The following is a 19,765-nucleotide window of genomic DNA, read 5'->3' on the forward strand; positions in this document are numbered from 1 at the left end:
CCTCATATCTGTGTCTGACAACCAGACGCAATTTCGATGCATTTTTATGGCAATTTTGGCAGGTAACGCCATCTACTGGTGGGGAATTTAATTACTTTGTTTAATAAAAAAAAATAACAGAATGTATGTGCGTCTTTGTGTAGGATCTTGATAACCTCTGAACGATAAGGTTATCCTTTACTTTACTGTGACAGGAATATATAAATGATTATTTGAGGGGAGGATACCTTCACCCTCCCAAGAGAAACTAGCCCTGGAAAAAACCTGTTCGTTTAATTTTTTAACTTTTTGCTTTGACAGTTATTGATTTAAAACCTAATTTTTTAAAATTAATCTGAATAACAATTAATAGGCATTTTTTGTGTAAATTATAATGCCCCTGGGTGACGGCGTATTTTTTAGGCATACTATAACAATTATTAGGGCAACACACACATACATACGCAATCATAAGTCCATATAAAATAGATAATAATAAAAAATAGCAAATAAATATCTGTTTTATCCTGGCATCTTAAGGAATAAGACAATGGACGATAGATGTATATCTGAACAAAGTAAAATTACTCCTCCTGTATAATAAAATGATATGTTGAAAAGTTTTGACACTGCAAGTATGAACCAACTATTCGATATTTTAAATATATAAAGCCAACAAATTAGAAAGTAGTTAATAAAACTTTGGGTACCAGTAAAATTTACAGTCTTTTGTCCCCTCTCTAGTAGCGAAACATCTTTAGTACTCTATCTTTGTTCGTCAGTCCATTTTATTTGGCTACTCTTTAAAATGTGTTTGATATTTTCCCAAAATGCCTAAACATTTTTTATAAAGGACTAATAAAAAGCATCACTGAAAATAGTAAACTTATTTATTAATTGTAGGGATCGTATTTTATAAAATAATGTACAAAATATGATTGTTTGGGTGTAGATTTTTTAACAACGATCAAAAAGCCATAAAAATAATATTCGTTGTTTTGTGTTTTTTTTAGCTGGTCTGAAAATTTGCAGTCTGGCCATAACTGTTAATTTGCACGTTGTTGTTGGGGGGAGGGGGTGGAGTTATGGGGGGAGGGAGGAGTGCAAAAATTAGGCATTGTAGTTTTTACAATAAATCCCAGTTTAAGAGGATATTCTGACATTGACTTTTGTTTGTATAGATTATTTCTAGATTTATTTCTATAATAAAATAAGGAGTTTGTTTATAAGGAATATTTTGTAATTAAATAGCATAAACATGCTTGTTATTAACGAAATATTGTCATTATTCATAAATAGTAAACTCATTCCCTTTTATAAACTTGAGTAGCACAAATTCTAAGATATAAAGTCAACTTATGGAATGTCCCTTTATAAGAATAAGCAAATGGTCTAGCCCAAAAAAACCTATTGTAGTTAAAATTTAACAATAATATTGTTATATTTTTGGAACCATTGTTGGTTTTAATATTCTAATAAAAATGTATGTAGTATTACCAGGGTGGGAGGGGATATTTGGCTGTTTATTACACAAGTCCCCAACGGTTTATATTATTTTCTTATTTGTTGCCTCAACAACATTGGGGACTTTAAATGATTTTTGATTGTTGGGCTCATTAGGTTTAGTGTCAAACGTTTCAACCAATAATTGTAATCTACAGAAGGGGTAATATTGTTTATTGTCATTTGGGATGTAAGCCAATTTATCGGCCATTGTCTTATCCTTTTAGATACCTGAGTATTACATTGTGCGAAGCGAAGCTTCTCTAATACGGATGGATACGCCTATAGAGGCCTTAAATATTTGGGGAGCGGCATTTTTTCAAGGGGGGATTTATCTTGGGAAAATGGTTAACAACATTTCCTGGAGTTTTAATAAGCTTCACTGTAAAGGAGAACCATATCGCTTTTACAGATAGCAAGATCCTTTGCTACAGACACACATATAAGACAAACATCATGTTACTTTTAATTATGGATATAAAACTATTCTCTTATATTGGTGCAATACAGGGTTCTAAAAGGATAAGACAATTGTTGATACATCCCCAATGATGATACACAAAATTACTCCTTCTGAAGATTACAATCAGTGTCTGAAACTTTTGAACGCTAACTTAATGAATCAACCAATCAAAATTCGCTAAAGTCCCCATAGTTGTGTGGTAATACGACAACCAGACGGACAGGCAGTTTACAGAATTGCTACGCTGTGACTTATCATAACAAACCCTCTGCACTAATCTTATTATATCACCATTTATCTCATGACCGATGTTGACCCCGCTATCCAGCGGTCAAACTGGCCTGCCTAAATGTGGGGAGGGACTCAAACACGCAGCTATCACGCGCCCCTCACGCGATTATACAACCGGGAGGCGCTGCCTCCCCTTTTACCACAGCTGCCCCCACAGCCTGTCTACCGCCGGGAGCTAAGCCCTGGCGTCCCACACCCCCTTCCAACCTAACCATTGTTATAATCTGTTGTATATATATAGTAAACATTCATTGTAAATATTATTCAGTTAAATATATAATTTCTGTATGACTAAATCCTGCTAGTTTGTTTTGGTAGAGTAATTCAAGGCTAAGGCTCGTTGAACTCGAACTCGCAACCCTGTGAGCTGAAACGTTCGGCTTACCACAGTTGTTAGGTCAACGAATAAGAAAACATTATTATAAAACTTTGGGGACTAGTGTAATAAAAAGCCAAATGTCCCCTCTCTCTCTCTTTTGGGATGTAATAGCAGAACCATAAATATTATTAGACATCGGGTCAATGCTAATTTTGTATATTACTTTTCTTGTTATGTTCAATATTGTGTATAATGGAATAAAGCATACAAAAAAAAAATAAATGTTTTAACAAGTACGATTGTGTTAATGTTTATAAAAAAGTGCAACACTATTATGATTTAATGATAAGAAGGTAAAACCGGTGCTAACCTTCAAAGCTTTAAAACCTTTTTCCTTATTTTTTTAAAAATAATTGAAAATAAGGGTGGGGAGGTATTGTTTTTCTTATGCCTATTCCCTGCGGGTTGTCTTAACCTACTTCTTAGTAACAAGTAAACGAAAAAACAAAAACCCACTATCAATCTATTCCAAAATAGCGGCTCTAACCTGGAGGAGCTTTCAACTCCCTACATTAAACCAAACCCATAAACGGATTGAAATACTTCTTTAAAAATCTGTGTATTATCTGTAAAATGAAAATAGTCAAGTTTTCGTTTATGGACGGAAAATTTTAGCTGTAGAGTGGCTGCACTTATGAAAATTGTGGCCAAGGCCCATAAATGTTCGCAAGTACAGACTAAACAGGCAATAAAGTATAGATATATAATCCAGCCAACTACTTAGCCCGAGTGGTGGAGACATTTTCGTTTGCTAACAAATTGCTTTATGTTCTGTTGAAGGTACTCGGCGGCGTTTATATTTCCGACGCTGTTAGCTAATTTTAAAGACCCAATAAAAAATTGGGACAGGATCAACACCCTGTGGGCAAAGTAACAAACAAAGCTTATGCCCCCTCTATTCTTTTACTTCAATAAACAGTCCATAATAACCTGGCTTACGCAGTTTTTGTTGTTTGTTTGGCCAATTTTAATATCATGTTTACATTATTTTGCTGTTCTATATAGTAAGGTTATCATTATGAAAAAATAGAACAAGGATGACAACATCCATAAAAGCAAAACATATAAAGTCAGTCAACGAGATTTTCTGGTTTTGATTATGGAGTTTCTATGCTCTCTAAATTGGACCTAACTATTATGGGAATCATAATGATAAGTTTGAAATGACAATTTTAACTATTTTTGTAACTGAGAAATCTAAATATTCTTAAAATCTCTGATACGGCTTAATTTGTATAAAGTTTATTTTTTCATAAGGATTTCCTAAATACTAAGCTTTTTTTGGCTATTTTCTAAGGCTTTGGTTAAAAATATTCTTATTCACCTGTGTTACTATTTGTTCGGAATGTTCTTCATGCCCACAAATATATGCTGTCTCACTATAATAAAATAAAAATGCTGGTAATTTTAAATTATTGCAGTTTTTCTCTTAAAGTGCCTATTTGAGCCCCCCCTCACCCTTTATTTTCAAATAAATACATGGTAGTTCCCCATGGTTAGAGCTACGAAGGTTTGGTTTCGAAAAGAACCCCCTTCCCCCGTATTTTCAACCTATTATAAATAATTTTAATTTACATTGAGACTAATTTTGTTTATTGTTATCGAGTGTATCTTTGTTTTATCCCTTAAGATCGCTGAATGAGAGCTCAGAAATATAGCTATGTACCTGACAAATGGCTCCTCGGTGACTTCAATTATCTCGACTCCTCCCTCCTAAAAAATATATTATTTGTAAAGATTATACATTTCTCTACTCTTCCTGTATCATACTTTAATGTTCTTTTAGACAGTTCAGAAATGTTATTAATCGCATCGTAATATAAACAGTTGACTTAAAAATAGAGATTCCTTTTATAATTTATATTTTCTTGGAAAATTCTCAATAATATGCACATTACATAATAATGAAAAAATATAAATTTTTGTTATATAAAAAAGATGTAGAACTTCTTAACATAATTAACATTTTGTACAGTGGGTCTGTACTTAAAATATGCTCTAAAAAGTAAAAAGTTTTTTGTGCCCTATAGTAGATTAACGAATAAGAACATTAGTTCAAAATTCAGCCTTTTTTCATCAAAGTTTTAAGTATAGAAACGGATAAGCCAGGATACAAAAATGTATCTAGTTTTCCAGTATGGCTTCCAAAACCGATCAATATCAGCTGGATTAGAACCGGTTCACAGCCATACTTAAAAATGAAGTATTGCATCGTATTGTAGACAACTTTCTAAATAACTACTCTTAGGTTTTGTGTTGTTCCCACGATATTTACATTTAGTTTAAATGTCAGAATTTAATTAAAGTCAACGAAATTCAAGGGGGGGAGCTTGGACGTCTTTGATTGTAGCCCATATTGGTTTATACTCCATCAACCTATCCCTACACCCCTGTACGTATACCTTGGGGTAAAGTGTCCAACCTCACAAAACCAAGATAATTTACATCTTTTTAATAAACAAAAAATCCACCAAAATTACTCTATTTCATAATTTGGGCTGATATAATGGATATAGGATATACGTGGATATATTGACAGGGCAAAAATTGTTATTATTTGATTCTTTATTTGTCTTAACTATATACATAGAAAGTTAACATATGACTTATAGGAGTTATTATAACAATATTAAATAAGGACTAATCCAAGATATTCTCTTATAAAAAGTGTAAGTTCATTGTGAAGCAGAAGTAAGCAATACAAAGAAGGAAATTTTGCCGTTTAACATAAAAAGTGTACATTTAAATTAGGTCAATACTAATTCAACATAATATCTTCTCAAAATATGTCCAATTTATACAAAAAAAATAAAACTTCAGTAAGTTCCAGAAAGAAAAATAATCGTCATCGAGAAGTAAAATATAATATTCATGATAAAAATAATAGGTCAATAGGTACTAATCCTTAATATAAAAATGTGTATAATGGATACACAGCTGAACTTAAAATTGTTAAGGAGGGATAAATAAGTGTGGCCTGTTAAATGAAAACTGCAGAATGCTTTAATGGGCAGATCACCAAAAGCTCCACCTCAAGATTATTGTTAAGGTTGTATACTGACCCTCTATTGGATGAGGTAATTTTTCTTGAAGGTCTAAACGTCACCATATGAAAAACAGGCTTAAATTCATATGGTTAAAGTTAAGAATCACAAGAAATAATTATCCTCGGGATCATTCATTTTTTTACTACATTTTATTTATCAATACCCACCTGTAGATTTTACAGGTGAGATGAAGTTGAGGTGAAATACTTAAGTGTGTCTAAAGATTTGGTGTGTTTGTTGTGTAAGTGTAGAGTATAGTATATATATATTACATACGAATTTAAATAAACAAACACTTTTTAAAAATGCCCTCATTTGCAGGTAGTTTTCTTTCTATACTCGAAACATGACATTTATCCCGGGTCAAATTGAAATGTTGTTAATTTTTCATATCCTAATCTATAATTTTTGTTTTTAAACAAAAATTTTCTTTGAAAGGAAATAAATTCAAGTAGATTTGAATTTAATGGGAGCTTTTTTTTCAGTCTTGACTGAAAGATAAAAAATAACACAAGTGTAATTTCAATATTAACTACATTAATAATATTACTGGTGAGCGTTTTTGGGACTCCTACTAACAGCCAGCTTGAGTCGAAATTAAATTCCATATTCTGTAGAAATTCTGTGAAGTAGTTTGTTGTAAAGTTTGTGGTGACGGGACAGTCCAGAAAAAAGTGTTGTGTTGTTTCTCTCGGTGCGGGTAGATTCCGGTCCAGCTTAAATTGTCGTCAACTTAGGTTGCTAACATAAATCTCGTTTATTAATCAGTTCGTCCATCTAGTATGGGCGGCGGAGGGTAAAGGGGATGAAAGGGGGGGTATCGTTATTTTAACAAACTGCGAGCATCACTTTATCAGAGTAAATGAAAATCTGGCGCAACATCCAAATAATAATGTATCGATTCAACAGAGACAAAGCATTTCTTTTGGTGTAAATAAAACTTGTTTTTGAAGCGTAGCTATCCTATGAAAAATGTTTGTCCGTCTGTTAACAATACTTATGTCAAAAACTTTAACTTTATGTTTGTTTGTGGGGTTTAGAGGTAAATAAGCATAAATCCCTTTAAGTTGACGATATTTATAATATAAGTCGTTTTTTCTATGGGGGATGGGTTAAAAATAATTTAGGGTGGTTTAATCTGCAATAACAGCCCCTTCCTAAAAATTCCTAAACTTTATGTAAAACAGAAAGTGTTATTAGATAGATAAAATCCTTTAAATGATATATTTATAATAAACATAATGTGTATACTGTTTTAACACAAATTTCATGTATTAAATAACTAAAATTTAATTTATTTTCAATCTGTGTATAATAATAAAGAATATTATGCATAGATTTATATTGATTTGGTATAATTTTGATCTAGAACCTAACACGATTTATCGTGACTCTATAGTATTAGAATCAAAATGGTTCTTAATTGACCTATATATCAGGGATCTAAAGGAATAAGACAATGGCCGATGAATTGGTGTACAGCCCCAATGAAGTTAAATAAAGTTACCCCTTCAGCATATAAAATTTAGTGAATGAAACATTTGGACACTCAAGTTAATGAACCAATCAATTAAAATTTATTGAAAGCCCCCAATTGTTAAGACAACGAATAAGAAAACTAGGGGACTAGTATTAGTAACTAAAAGTTTCTTGATTGACCAATTTACGTAAGCAATATATACGTAAGGGTATGTTTGACTTTAAATAAATTATACTGGTGCTCAAAGTTTGAAAAATGATTTATCTTATTCTTTGGCTTAAAAACTTTTGGTACTTTGACGGAAATGTGATTTTTCCAAACTGGATATCTCTAAAGACGTTTTAAACAATAGTCTAAGAATGGGATAATTTGGTTTATTATCACTGTATTTCTTTTTATGTCAGTTTATTTCTTGAATATAAAATGCCTAGAAAGCTTTGTATATTATAATCAATTTTGGAGAAATATTAAACTTATTTTAAAAATAATCCTAAAACAAAAGTTCTTTAATTGCTAAAAAAAAGTTGTCATTTTACTCTGTAATCAAAATATGTATTTTAAACATTAAAAAACATAATTATCTACTATCACACTAAAATTAGAACCTGCTAATTTTAACTGTCCACGTAAAAATGGCTTTGAAACGTATTGATTAAAATTTTTGGATCTACTACAAAAAAAATCATCACGATATAATTTGGATTGGAAATGGGGCGAGATTTTTTGGTTGTTTGGGCAATAGAGTTATTTATATTAGATACACCACACCATAGACGTCCAAGGGGGGGGGGTAATGGGGCGATTACCACCCCCCCCCAAAAAAAAAAAAAAATTTACCCTGGGGGTAAATTTTTGGGGGGTAAACTAAATTTACCCCTGCCAACAGATTTCATGGGGGGTAATTACCCCCCCAAGCAAATTTTACCCACGGGGTAAAAATTTTGGGGGGGGGTAAAAAAAAATTTCGGAGCGCTTCGCGCGCCATTTTACCCCCCCCCCCAATACGAATTCCCCCCCCCCCTTAGCATTTTTTACCCCCCCCAAAAAAAAAGCTTGGACGTCTATGCACCACACAATGGCTTTAATTACTAGATTTGTGAACAATTAATTTGATAAAAACAATAAATTTGTTAAATTATTTTGGTACCCAAAGATTATAATCACGCCTTCATTTGTGAGCTAAAAAACTTTGGATACTTTTTATTAAATTTTGATTGGTTGGTTCAAATTTGCAGTGTCTTACCTTTACAACTAGTTTGCAAATGGCATAATTTTGTTTATCATCATTGGGGATGTATATCATCGTCTTATCCTTTGAGACTTTCAATCAAAGGCCTCATTTTAATCAATTAGTAATAAGTCTATTGACATTATGGGGAATAAAATATTTGTAAAAATGGGAAACGGCCATTCACGGCAATTAAGGACAGATATACGATCATAAAAATTGTGTTCATGAAAAACCAACAAATTTTTAATAGTCATTTCAGTGATTTATTGACAAAACTAAAGATAAGTTTGCAAGAGAATCTTCTCATAAGTCCTGGATGGTTTAATGCTATTTTACCAATACCCACTTCCCTTATATACTAGGTGCGCACCCGCTAGTTTGATAAAAAAATGTTGAACTATTGTTTTTTTACTTAAATGTTTGCTTAGCTGTAAAGTATGAAAACCCCAATAAAAGTTTATAGTATTTTCATGATGCTATATATTTGCAAAAAAATTAAATTTAAATAGTAGAAAAGTCATGATAAATTAATGATTAGTATTTAAAGTGTCTTAATTAGACTAACAGTTTATAAAAGTTAGCTATCTAATAATACCACATTTTTAAGAAAAATATAAATTTATTTTTTCTTTGATCTTTTTAAATTTACTATAGGCCCTTAATCTTTCAAGCGGTTAAGAATTAAAGAATGTCCTCTGTCATACTAGAGACGTTAAAAGAGCTTCTTAGTAATTTTATTTGTTTATTTTTTCTTTCTTGCAGATAGAGGTTATTCAAACAACAAGATTAAGGTGTTTATAGTCTACTAGAGGCTACGCCCTTAGAGGCCTCTAGTGGCACTTTAAATGTTTTTTTTTTATTTTAGATATCTAGTTTGAGAAGAAAAAAAAATTCTATTTTGCGTTCAAATCTCTTAGAAGGGTGGTGGTACCCTCCCCCAAAATAGTTATAAACCTTTGTTAAGGAGAACCCGATCGGTTCAGCGGTTAGCGAGATCATTCGGTACAAACAGACAAACAAGCAGCCATCCTGTTACTTTATTATAAGGATAACAAGATTAGATCAGTTATTCTTATAATTAAATATAGCCTTGCCTATATATCTACCTACCTATCTATCTATCTGTATATATATATTTATCTATTTCTCTGTTTTTATGTCTTACCTGATGAATAATGGTTTGAGTTCCCTCTCCATTCTCTGTCAGATCAACATCCTAAACAAAAAATATACATATAGATTATAGAAGTGATATAATAATTTAACCGCAGTAATATTTCAATATTTTTTATTTCTAAACTACATTTTTGTTTGGTGTGAGATTATTTTGCTGTGCTACTTATAACTCTAATTACAGTAAGGACAATCATGTCCATCTAGGGATCGGCAGCCGTGCTTCAGCCGCGGATAAAAATCGAAATTTTTTTTTCTGTTTTGGAACAGGTTTTGAAATTTTAAAGTTATGACGATTTCACTAAAGCTTACACGCGGCTGACTCGCAGCTGCCGAGCCCTGAGTCCATCCACAGGTTGCACAGAAATAACAGGACACTTACATTGAGAACTAAAATATAATACTAGAATTTTCCCTGGGTTGTTTATTATTTAAGGTCATGTTAGGTTAGGTTATATTGGGTAATGGATAACCATACACTTAGGACCGCAGAGTTAGGTAATCTACACTTTCTTATTATCAATTTCAATTTATTTAAAAAGTAAGGGGGTGTTTTCATTGCTTGATAAGAAATTTAAGGGAAAGCACCGATGGATTAGGGATAAGATGTAGAGATTTATTTTGTTTTAAAGACAGTTAGTTGGACATAGCCTAGTAATAGAGTAGCTGCGCTCCTAAAATGTGTTGAAATTATGTTCTAATGTTGAAAATATGTACATAAAATCATGGCATATAAATAACATTAAACAAAACAAATTCTAGGCTTTTTGGCTAATTCTTAGACTTGCAAACATGTACTTAAATTCTACACGTAGACTTTTGGTACAATTACAGAGTGGTGATATTGGGCTGTTTATTAAACCAGTCCCCAAAGTTTTCTTATTCTTTGGCTAACAACTTTGGGGACTTTTATTGAACTTTGATTGGTTGTTTTATTAAGTTGAAATTCCAAACTTTTCACAACAACTAATTGGTATCACAGATGGGGTAATTTTGTGTATTAAGTAGATTAATTTATCGACATATGTCTTATCCCTTTAGATCACTGGTACCATTAAATGCAAGACTCGACAACTTTGACAACTATTTGTTGAATCTTTTGCCGCAAAAGAATAAACAACCGCAAAACGTATCTTTAAGACTGTCAGATGGGAAATCCCTTAAAAATGGATACATCAAATAAGCAATATAAATGCGTTTGTTAACAAAGAGATGTTTGGGGACATTGGACTGTAAATCCCCAAGTAATGTCTCATTTGTTGACTATTAATCTTTTGGGAGCTTTTTATTATTATTGAAAATAGAATATTAATCTGTATGTGTATTTTTTAATGATATTACCCTGATTCTACCTCAAAGCCTAAGCCAGATAATAATAGGTAATTTGGCCTTGAGAACTGTGTTTATTTCACATTTTCAAAAACAAATCTACCAAATCTTGCCATAGTTGGGTTATTTCATAGCAAAAAATATTATTGCTTTTACTCAAAAATTGGTATATTACTACTTGAATGTTGCACAAGATTTTCATGTACTCTAATATAGTGAAACTTGTAGAGGGCTAAAATAACGATTCCCTTACCCATCCCCTCCTTTACCCCATTCCTCTCCTCCTACTGCGTGAACGATATGAACAATAAATGACAGGTAAAATAGCAACCTGAATTGATGACAATTTTTTCCCTAACAAAACATCCACATTTATTTTAATTCATTTATAGTAGAAATAAACAAATTAAGAGGCATTCCAACATAATCATTCCAGCTTAGCTTTGCCAATTTCTAAAGGTGTAAAAGTTAAATGAACACAGTAATAGTGTCTGACTGATTATGACGTAACAAAAAAAAATTAGCCAATGAGAGGCCGTTATTGACCAATGGTAAAATTTATAGTGGCCTCTCATTGGATAATTTTTTTTGTTACGTCATAATCAGTCAGACACTATTACTGTGTTCAAGTTAAATAATTAGGATAAAAACATATCGATAAGATGTCAATACGACCAACATTATTCCATAGCGTTATAGTCAAGATATACAATTTCTTGTAGACAGAATGTTTATCAGTTTTGTATAGCATGCAGAATTTCCCTTATTTTTTCAAAAAAAAATCAACGAAAAATATTTTTGCTGCAATGACACCAAACTCAGTGGCCAGAAGATATTTTGCATATTCTTTAAATGTCCTGGTGTTCGTTTATAACAGCAAAATTGATAATAGCAAATAACAAGAAGACTGCAGTTATAATGACATCAGAATAAAACTAGTTAAAAAGGCATTACTACAGGGAATGTCGATAATAGGTCAACTATGACTTTTTTTACTATAGTAATTGATATATAATACTTGGATAATATGACAGGGGAAATTTTGTCGTCATAAAGTGTTCCTTTATTGGTTAGTAGGTTCTTCCAGTAAGATAGGAGGGGGTAAAGGGGATAGACTTGAGGTACACTTATATTAGCCAGCTGGAAATACCATTCCATTAGGGCAGACGAAAATCTGGATCAATATCTAAGTTATAAAATATCGATAGTATAGTCGACCTAATTCATTGAAGCCGTTAAAGCTATAATATTTTTAAACGCTTCTTGATGAAATAGCGTTGAATTACATAAACTTTAAAATGCTTCGATCCAGGTTCCTAAGATTTAAAGAAATCTTTAAAACATTTTATGTATTGTAGAAAAAATTACATGGTTTTGTATGGTAACTGCTAATGCCCTGCTTGCTCAAATAAAAGGGCTTTTATGACTTGAAGCATAATTAGAAAATACACAAAGTACTTTTATTACCTAACCCTAAAAGAGGACTGTCCAGAATTTTGTTTTTCCAGTATGGCTTAGAACCGGTTCTCAGCCATACAGAAAAATCATTTATTGCATCTTATTGCAGACAATGTTTAACGAATATTAAAATAAAAACAAAAGACTAATACCAGTTTTGTTAACCCGGCCTTCGGAGATAAAAAAAATTTTACATAAAATTTTCAAATAGACAGTCTTTTTATGGCACTTATTAAACCAAAGAAAAATAAGGATAATACTAAAAATATTGGCAAAAATTCAAAACCAAAACTTGCTCTTTGTTCCGTAAGATCTCAGAAAGAGCTTAGTGAAACAACCGATATTGAAGCCTATAGCTAAAGCCACTCAGGGATCTTAAGGGATAAGACAATGGAGGATAAATTGAGTTATATCTCCAACGATGAAAATCTTTTTTTTGTAGATTATTGTTTATTAAAAGGTTTGGAAACTTCTAGTTTTGAACCAACCAATCAAAACCAAAGTAACTGAACCAACGTGATTATAAAACTTTGTGTACTAGTTTTATTTAATTTCTAATGTCTTTTCCCTCCCTGAAAGCCAAAAAGCCACTAGTCTTAAAAAGTTCATAGGGTTAGAAAAAATAATTAAGATTTAGTTAATTATACAAGTCTAGGTGACCTTTACACAGGCTTCATGGAGGTAAATAGAGATTATAATTAGTAGTTTTGGAAATTAATAATTGTCGAGCTTTTTAAAGTGCTGGAATTTCTATTTGTTAGTTTGTTTTTTATTTATTATTTTTCCTTTTTTAATCTTTCATTAGATTTAGGATGTATAATGTATATTTTCTATTTTTTTATCTAAACACTTTTAATTTAAACATCTATCTATCTATCTATCTATCTATCTATCTATCTATCTATCTATCTATCTATCTATCTATCTATCTATCTATCTATCTATCTATCTATCTATCTATCTATCTATCTATCTATCTATCTATCTATCTATCTATCTATCTATCTATCTATCTATCTATCTATCTATCTATCTATCTATCTATCTATCTATCTATCTATCTATCTATATATCTATCTATCTATCTATCTATCTATCTATCTATCTATCTATCTATCTATCTATCTATCTATCTATCTATCTATCTATCTATCTATCTATCTATCTATCTATCTATCTATCTATCTATGTATCTATCTATCTATCTATCTATCTATCTATCTATCTATCTATCTATCTATCTATCTATCTATCTATCTATCTATCTATCTATCTATCTATCTATCTATCTATCTATCTATCTATCTATATATCTATCTATCTATCTATCTATCTATCTATCTATCTATCTATCTATCTATCTATCTATCTATCTATCTATCTATCTATCTATCTATTTATCTATATTACCTCAGAAACAATAATCGTAGGAGTCTCCATCTTTTTCTTCTTTCTTTGCTCAGATTTAGCTCTTCCTAAAAAATTGAATAATTTTTCTAAGTTTACATTCAGTAGTCTGTTTGTCCGTCAGTCCTTACATGACAAATTTAGAATTTACAAGACGATTTTTGTACAGTATTAAAAGCGCGGCAACCTTATAATGTCTCAATATGTTGAGATATTAGATATTTTTAAACTATAATTGATGTATTTGTCATACTACCATGATTTTTCAAGTGGTATTGATTCATAGTATGGTAAGACACCATGTGAAAGGCAAAGAAGCTCTTCAGTTAAGTCTAAAAAGAACTTCGATGTCAAAATATCCTGTATTAATGCTAAGTTTAAATGGGGTATTCCTGTCCAGTTTTTTGTTTAGGAATGAATATTCATTCCTAAACAAAAAAACTGGACAGGAATATCATTCTCATTTCAACAAAAACTCATTTTTAAGCTAAATTATATATATTGAAAATAAGTGTTCTTTTCAAAAAATATTATAAATATGAAAAAAGGAGATTATTTTCTTTCTTTTAGTAATTAATAAAAATTCTAAAATCTTCCAAAAAAAATTTAAAATCTTCTAAAAATGATACCCGGGATATAAATGATCATACCCGGGAAATAAATGAATATTTACATCCACTATTTAAGGGGTTGTTTATATGGGAATGTTTTTTATTGTTTGTAGACCTTGGCTTGTTGTCATCCTGGTTCAATATGTATTAACTTTTTTTAAAATCTAATTTATGTATTAAAATTAAAGTATAAAAGAATGAAATATATGTTGAAATTATATCTATAAAGAGTAAATTTATGTAGGAATTTCTCATGAATTTTCATCCAGAATTTATATTTCATATATGGAAAGAAAACAATTTATTTACCTTTATTTTCTTAAACATCAAAAATAATGAAGAAAGAAAGAAAAAAAATTAATAGAATTACTAAATATAGATAAAAAAGATATATAAAGTGAATTGAATGCCGGTAAACCCGATTAATATCTGCTGGATTAAAACCACATCCACATTGAAAAATCATGTATAGGCCGGGCCCCTGTATTAAAGACAATTTTAAATATTAAAATAAAAATCATAAAATTGATACCAGTTTTGTTAGACCGTACCTTCTGCCCGAAGATCCAACAAAACTGGCTTTAATCTTAAAATTTCTCATTTTAATATCCACGGAAAGCTGTCTATAATTGGATGCGATGAATAACTGTTCTTGGCCAAAAAGTATATATATGATTATACAGACAAACGAACAAAAACGAACAAAAAAAACAAATATAAAGTAGCTTTTCTACTATAATATTCACTGGCGGCAGCAAAAATGATAAAGAGTTGCTCCGTTAATAGAAACATATTTCAACCATCTATTTGTAATACCCGAATTATAAAAATACCTCTCTATAATATATCAGGGAATGAGGGGATATTGAGCTGTTTGTCAAACTAGTCCCACAAAGTTTTATAAAAACATTTTCTTATTTGTTGACTCAACAGCATTGGGGAATTTTATTGAATTCTGATTAATTATTTCATAACGTTGAGTTTCCAAACGTTTCAAGTGGTATTTCTTTATATCATCATTGGGGATGAACATCAATTTAGCTGCCATAGACCTATCCCTTTATATCCCTGATAATATATATAACCCTCATGATATCTTTCTTATCCATAAATGGTCACAAGTGCTTTAGTTAATAATATAGGCAAAGTATATACTTGTAGATTATTAAAAAGCTAAGCTTTTCTAGTTGTAGTTGCTGTCAGTTAGTCTCAGTAGAAAACAAGGATGACGACATCCATAAGTACAAGAAAAAAACATGAATGAACAAAAAGAAAACGTCAGTTATAGAGCAGATAATCAGTTGTCATAAAGAATAGAGAGAATATGCAAAAAAAATCAAAGAAAAAGGAGAACTTATGTCTGTTAAAGCATGAACGACAGACAGACGGACAAATCGATGTATAGACTAGATTGTAGATAATCACATGGCATGTGAATCTTTACTGAAAATTTAGCTGGTCATCTTACATAGCAGACGAGAAAATCACATACGGACAGACAAAGTGAAAAATAGAGTAGCCTCTGTTATAATAATAATTAATTAATATATCAATTGAAACAAACAAATAAAATACCTGCATTTATAATAAATTGCTTAAAGCTTTTTTACACAAAAACTATCAATTGCTTTTACAAAGTAGTGGAATTTTTGTCGGTTTGTAACAAAAATCTCGGTAACTCCAGAAACTATTTAGTTACAGAAATCTTCTCGAATAATTTTTTGGGAGATTGAATAAAATTAAACCCCTTCACCCAGTTAAAAATATTCTTCTATCACCTTAATACAAATTAATAGGGGGGGGGGGGGAGTTAGGAAGACAAAGCCACTATGGTTACTAATAAAATGCTAGAAGCTATTTTTACATACTAGAATTAAAAATGTATAACGTTACACCAAAACTATCAATTAAAAATTAGAAAGTTTAGAATTTATTAAACCAGTGGGGAATTTGAATGGGTTTGTGTATTTGTGATAAAATCATCAGGAGTCTTATGAGACAGTGTAGATGTTGACGTACATGTAAATTGATGATGATAAATTAAACTATCCCATTATATTGGTGAAAATTATTAAAACTAATAGTTTGGAACTAACCAATAAAAATTCAATAAATGAATCCAATTTTTTTAAGACAACGAATAAGATTACAAGATTTCTACTCAAATTCCCCGCTGATTAATGTATGAAGATATCTGTGTATCTCGCCTCAAGGTGGGAACAGATTTAATATTTATTCAGATTAAGTATTAAGTTCATTGATGCTAAGAGCAGGGCTATATTATCTGAAGAACAAAATCAGTAAATTTATCACATTTTTCTGGGAGGGTTGTAACATTGGGACTATACCATTTTACCCTTTTATATTTTTTACTGTGTAAAAGCCTACTCTTCTTTGATATTATGCATTTTGTTGCTACACTAGAACATTTTTTCTTGTTTTTTTATTTTTCCTATAAATTATTGTTTAAAATAATATTTGTTCCTTTAGTTGGTGTAAGCTACAACTTTCAACACCTTTTCATAATTCTTGATGAGATAAGAAATAAAATGTCTGTATTTCTATATGTTTGTTTGTCTTTACTTGATGATAGTTGTTTATCGCACCGTATTATAGACAGCTTTCCGAAGATATTAGAATGAAACTTATAAGTTTTAGACCAGTTCTGTTAGTTACGAGGGACTAAGAAACTGGTATTAAATTTTATGATTTGTGTAAAATTTTCTGTTTTTTTTCAGTAGGGCTGATAACAATAGGTTTCGAAAGTTTGAAAAAATTTTATCAGTTAAGAGGATAATTAGACTAACCCCCTCAAAAACTTTTAAAGCCCAAATCAATGTTTGTTTAATTATACCACCCCTTTCAATACACAACCTTTAAGTTAAAGCCTCTGAAAACTAGGGACGGAGGCACTAGTATTAAAAAGTAATTAGTCTTCGTGTAAATACTTTTTCCCCCATTTTTACTACTTTAAATTTTAGCATATTTGCTTATTTAAAAGTATATATTTTTGCTGTTCTGCATCCACATTCACACCAAATAAAATCTCCCAAAAGTTGTGTCCTCATGAATATTCAGTAAACAAATTAAAAATTTGTCTTCACATTTGTAAAATTCTCAAGTGACAGGATAATTTATGTCGTGGGCAGGGATCCAAAGGGATAAGACAATGGCGATTGATTGATGTACATCCCCAATGATGATACACAAAATGACACTTGTATAATTAGTGGTTTAATTGTTTGGACACTCAACTAAATGAACCAACCAATCAAAATTCACTAAGAGTCCCCAAGGTTGTTAAGCAAAGAATAAGAAAACGTTATCATAAGACTTTGGGGACTAGTGTAATAAACAGCCTAATTTCCCCTCCCTCCCTGGTTGTTCTTGGGTGTATCAGAATAAGGTTAGGATGGGGGGTTTTATATGTCTATGTTCATTAGAGGGGAGTTAGATGAATAATTAACCATGCTGACAACATTTAATTAGCAAATCACCAAAAGTCATGGAATAGACAAACGGGCAAAGTAAGTTATAATGCAAGTGTTCAGTTGTCATAACAAGGAAAAGAAATATAGATAATATGCAAAAACTCAAAGGTTAATGTCTTTAGAAGCATGGCTGGTAAAAGGCGAACTAAGCAATTTATAGACTAGATGCGTACTTCACTGAAAATTGCAGCTGTCTTCAATAGCTAGCAGCAGAGAAAATTACATTTCCCCCAAAACGTTCGAATTACTGTCAGACAGACAAAGTTAATTATAGAGTAGCTTCGCTACTGAAATATTAATAAGTAAATAAAAAATGGCAAATTTAAAAAAAAAATTCAACACATACTTTTTATTTAACTGGCTTAATATTCTCCAGAATAGAATGTACATATTTGCGTATGAAATTATGTAGAGTAAGATCTTGAAAACGACATGATAATTTTATCCACAGTTTTATGCAAGCTTAGTCTTGGTCCCCGACAGGTTTTAGGTGTTTATAACCCCTTTCTTACGATATGCCCCCAGTGTAAAAATACCCTATAATAAAAATGTAGAAGAAAAATAGTGGCTGTTGGGAAGATATTAATGTTTACCTTTATTTTTATAATTCTTCTTGTGAAGTGTGGGACTAGCTAGAATATAACTAGATGAAAAGGTAGGGTCAGGCTGACCGCTACAGATGCTGCTGGTCAAATTTGATGTTTCTACCAGCCTAAACACCGGTACCATACCTGGAATAAACAAAAATAATTTGAATATAAATCCTCATAGACTTTGAAGTTATTATTAGATCAAGATAAACCTGTATTTGTTGTCATGATGACATAATTATATTATTTATGTGGGTTGTAGTAATCGATATATATTACTTTGGTAAAGTGTTGCTCGCAGCTGGCTCAAAAAAAACGATACCTCCTATCCACCCGTTTTACTCCCCTCCTACTAAATTTACGAACTTACCAATAAATGAGGTCCATATTAGCAATCTAAATTGGCGACAAATTTTCAAATGTCAATATATCAACGTAAATGCTATATCCATTGTTGTAGTATTAATGTCAGTTATCTTAAGAAATAATGCTGCATTGGTAGTGGATAAATCTTAATTATGATAGTAAAATACACTGTCTAGAGATGAAAACTTTGCTATTTTTTATGAGCTAATCAAGATTTTATAAAAGTCTCCAAAGTTTTTATTTTGACGAATGAGATAGCGTTATTATAAAACTTTGGAGACCAATATAATTTATAGTCAAATGTCCCCTCCCTCCCTGGTTAATGAAATTAACCTTGCAACTGTTTAAAATGATGCTGTGAGTATTGGTTTAAAAAATATGACGTAACAAAAAAAATTAGCCAATGAGAGTCCACTACGCATGCCGCCTTTGGTCAATAACGGCCTCTCATTGGCTAATTTTTTTGTTACGTCATATTTTTTAAACCAATACTCACAGCATCTTTAAAATTTTAAAAAGTACCAGTTTAATAAAAATCAAAATTTCTTGAACTTTTAAACTAATTTTGGAATGAATATATTATTATTATTATTCTATAATTTATTGGGTTTTTAAAGAATGAATATAAATCTATTGACCAATCAAAACAGATAATGTGAAATTGACAAAAGTCCATGTAATACATTTCAGTCTAGACCCAATTAACTTATAATGTCTAATAAAGTTGCACTTTCTTGTAGCGAAGCTACTCTATAAATCCAAGATGTCTGTATATCCACAAACTGATCGATTGCTGTTTTTTTTCAGAAAATTTTTAGTGATCACTATGTTTATTGATCAATTTTTATCATGAATTACTTAACATTACATTATCATATAAACTAATTTGAAAATACCCCTAAGAAACTTTACATATAATTATATGTGTTATATACTATTGGTGAACTGTCTTTTTTAGTTGTCAGTT

General features: G+C 30.9%; 2 protein-coding genes across 2 annotated transcripts in view; one reads left to right on the forward strand and one right to left on the reverse strand.

Moving 5' to 3' along the window:
* LOC145314971 (uncharacterized) overlaps positions 1 to 19,765 on the reverse strand; it is a 171,418-nt gene that overhangs the window by 135,806 nt on the left and 15,847 nt on the right. The window contains exons 2-6 of the mRNA XM_080155045.1: positions 18,436 to 18,573; positions 13,744 to 13,808; positions 9,539 to 9,589; positions 4,282 to 4,328; positions 3,940 to 3,994 (exon numbers count right to left, since the gene is read on the reverse strand). Of these exons, the coding sequence (XP_080011171.1) occupies positions 3,940 to 3,994; positions 4,282 to 4,328; positions 9,539 to 9,589; positions 13,744 to 13,808; positions 18,436 to 18,571 (354 nt within the window). The 5' untranslated portion in view covers positions 18,572 to 18,573. The remainder of the gene's footprint in view (positions 1 to 3,939; positions 3,995 to 4,281; positions 4,329 to 9,538; positions 9,590 to 13,743; positions 13,809 to 18,435; positions 18,574 to 19,765) is intronic.
* Positions 1 to 19,765, forward strand: part of LOC145314690 (uncharacterized) — a 213,589-nt gene that overhangs the window by 41,667 nt on the left and 152,157 nt on the right. The window lies entirely within an intron of this gene.

The sequence above is a fragment of the Acartia tonsa genome, chromosome 3 (genome assembly GCF_053477335.1).
Source record: "Acartia tonsa isolate MP-2025a chromosome 3, ASM5347733v1, whole genome shotgun sequence".
NCBI lineage: Eukaryota > Metazoa > Arthropoda > Copepoda > Calanoida > Acartiidae > Acartia > Acartia tonsa.